Source organism: Nematolebias whitei, chromosome 19 (genome assembly GCF_014905685.2).
Source record: "Nematolebias whitei isolate Nwh7 chromosome 19, NemWhi1, whole genome shotgun sequence".
In the NCBI taxonomy this organism is placed as follows: domain Eukaryota; kingdom Metazoa; phylum Chordata; class Actinopteri; order Cyprinodontiformes; family Rivulidae; genus Nematolebias; species Nematolebias whitei.
The window spans coordinates 40,047,891-40,050,784 of NC_056516.1; the positions used below are offsets into that span (position 1 = coordinate 40,047,891).

At 44.9% G+C, this 2,894-nt stretch overlaps 1 protein-coding gene across 1 annotated transcript in view; it reads right to left on the bottom strand.

Annotated features, from left to right (window-relative positions):
- Positions 1-2,361: 2,361 nt before the first annotated feature.
- Positions 2,362-2,894, bottom strand: part of LOC119425313 (claspin) — a 20,508-nt gene continuing 19,975 nt past the window's right edge. Inside the window, exon 24 of the mRNA XM_037692834.1 lies at positions 2,362-2,487. Within this exon, the coding sequence (XP_037548762.1) occupies positions 2,362-2,487 (126 nt within the window). The remainder of the gene's footprint in view (positions 2,488-2,894) is intronic.

Here is a 2,894-nt window from a genome sequence, read left to right on the forward strand (position 1 = left end):
CAGGCCAGCGGTCACTCTTTCAGGGATGAAGATGTTCACATCCTGGACAGAGAGGAACGATGGTTTGAGAGAGGAGTAAAGGAGGCCATCTTTGTGAAAAGAAACCGTCCATCATTAAACAGGGGCGGAGCCTCCAGGTTCAACTGTCCCCCTCTTACAATGCTGTGATTGCTAGTATCACTCAGCCCTCTGTGAACAGTAAACAGCCATCAGGTGCTAATGATCCATTGTTAGGCTGATGGTCCTTCTTGACCATGTGATCAGTTGGTTTTGGTTGTCAGCAGCAAACTGGTTGATCCACTCTGAGAAGGTGCTATTTAAGAGACTGAGCTGAAAACAGCTCCTCAGACTGAGGAAGTCCTCAGGATGAGAGACGAAACGTTTCTAGATTTTTTTGCTTTGTTTTGTTTTTTTGAATGTCCAGAGGACCAGATTGAACTTTTTAAGATTTTTACCTACCTGGATTATTGAGCAGCATCAGAATAATCTCAATGGATTTCTTTCCTGGTAAAATAAAGGTTTAAATAAATAAACGTGCTTACAAACATGTTTATAAAACCTTGAGTTTTTTCTTTGACCTTATTCATGTGTGACCCTCTAGAGGCTTCTGTGAACTTTGACCTTCAACATTAACAGTAGAACATTTACCTGATCATGTGACATTTTCTTCTTCTGTTGCATTCTGGGAAGTGGAGTGTAATCTAAAGCGCATTCTTCCTGTCAGGATGTGAAGTCCACATCACAGCTGATCAGCTCAAACAGGAAGTGATGTCATCATGTCACGTCATGTCACACGTCTTATCCCTCCAGACAGGAACAGCCCCCCCCCATGAAAGATGCATCAGACCTCAGCTGAAGGCCTCATCACACAAACATCTCAGAGGACGTCTGCAGAGACACTGACAGAGGGACGAGTGTCCCCAGGGACAGGGGTCTATTGGACACCAACATGACTCCACCCCCACAACAAAGGGACACCTTGTGCACAATGAGTCCTTGTTTGTCCAGACTGCAGCACTGTGACCCACCTTCTGCAGCAGCTCCTTCCAACATGGCCGACAGCGGTCACCGTCAGATCCGGACCCCCCCACGAACCAAAACAGGTGGAACTGATCCAAGTTCTGGGACCTGCAGTGAACTGGACCTGGGTTTCAGGTTCACTTCCTGTCAGACTGAAGGAGGCTCCAGAGAACCTCCCATCTGATGACCCCCCAGGAAGAATGAGTCAGAACCCATCCGAGCATGCAGCTCACTGCAGGCGGGGCCCCTGCTGCTTAATGAGGCCTCCTGCACCCCATCCAAATCCCCCAGAACCAGTTCCTAATGACAGAAACTTCATTAGAGCAGTGGTTCTCAAACTGGAATCTGTTTTTTTTTTTTTTTTTGGGGGGGGGGGGGGGGGGGGGGGGGTGTCCAGGTCCAGGGACCCCTGGGGGTCCATGAGCCGGTGCTTGGAGGGCCACAAAAAATACTTTTTCTTACAAACACATAAAAGTTGAACCAGTTAAAATCACCAGAACACAGGAAATGACATCACTTGATCCAACATCCCCCGGACCTGGTGTGACCCGTGTTCTGGTTCTGTCCACTTTCATGGAGTTTCTGTAAGAATGTGAACAATGTCCATACATAGATTCAAGTTTTTTATTTAAAATGTTATTAATTATAAACCAATTAAAATAATTGTTAAGTAATTTAAATATTTAATTAAAATATTTAACAAATTAAGATAATTTTGAATGAAATAATTATGAATTAATTAATATTCTGTATTAAATGTGAGTTTATTTAAAAGTGAACGGATCCACCAGGACCATGAGGGTCCAAACAAGCAGACTCTGGTCCTCAGACCCAGACCAGTTCTGGCTCCCAACAATCGGACCTTGGTGCTCCTTTAATGTTCGTGAGCAGAACCAGTTCCAGGTTTTAATCGGGTCTCTTTAAAGATGATGTCAGAACTTTTCACTCGTTTTCTACAGAAGCTTCAAACGGTTCTGGTCCGGTTCTGTAGAACCTCCTGCACAGAGCGATGAAGCCAGAGGCCTCAGAACCAGGACGACTCGGTTCTGAACTGCAGCTCGGTTACATTCAGAGTGGTAACAACCGGACTGGTTCTGATCCGAACAATTCTGTTAAAGCACAACCATTGTTCCAACAGAACCGGTCCATCCAGCGGTACCTGGACTCATTAGAAGCTGATAAAACAGGTTCGGACCCGAATCGCCCCACCTGGTCCGGCTAACAGAACCAGCAGAGTCAGAAAGAGTCGTTTACACTTCAGAACCAAGAAAACAGATTTAAAATCAAACTTTATTTACAGGATAAAACAAGAACCGGACCCTGAACCGGGTCAGGTGGTCCTCAATGGTCCAGGAAGGTGAAGATGCTCCTCTGGTGGGAGTTCTGGGTCGGTCCTGTGGGTCTGGTCTCCCTGCAGATCCTCTTGGCTGCTGGACTCGCTCCGACTGGACCTCTCCGCTTCAGCGCCTGAAAACCATCAAACGGACCAGTGTTAGAACCAGAACCAGCAGGAGGTTCTGTGACCCGAGCACAGAATTTACTGATCTCGTTTTATGATCAACTTTAAACCACAACAACTCCCACTGGGAAAATATCCGTACGGCTGACATCAACTGGGACCAAACTGGAGAAAACTGAAACTACCTGCTGGCCAGTATAATTTATTTACAAAGATCATGAATGGACCAGTATAATTAAACAATGATCATTAATGGACCAGTATAATTGAACAATGATCATTAATGGACCAGTATAATTGAAGAATGATCATTAATGGACCAGTATAATTGAACAAAGATCATAAATGGACCAGTATAATTGAAGAATGATCATTAATGGACCAGTACAATTGAACAAAGATCATTAATGGACCA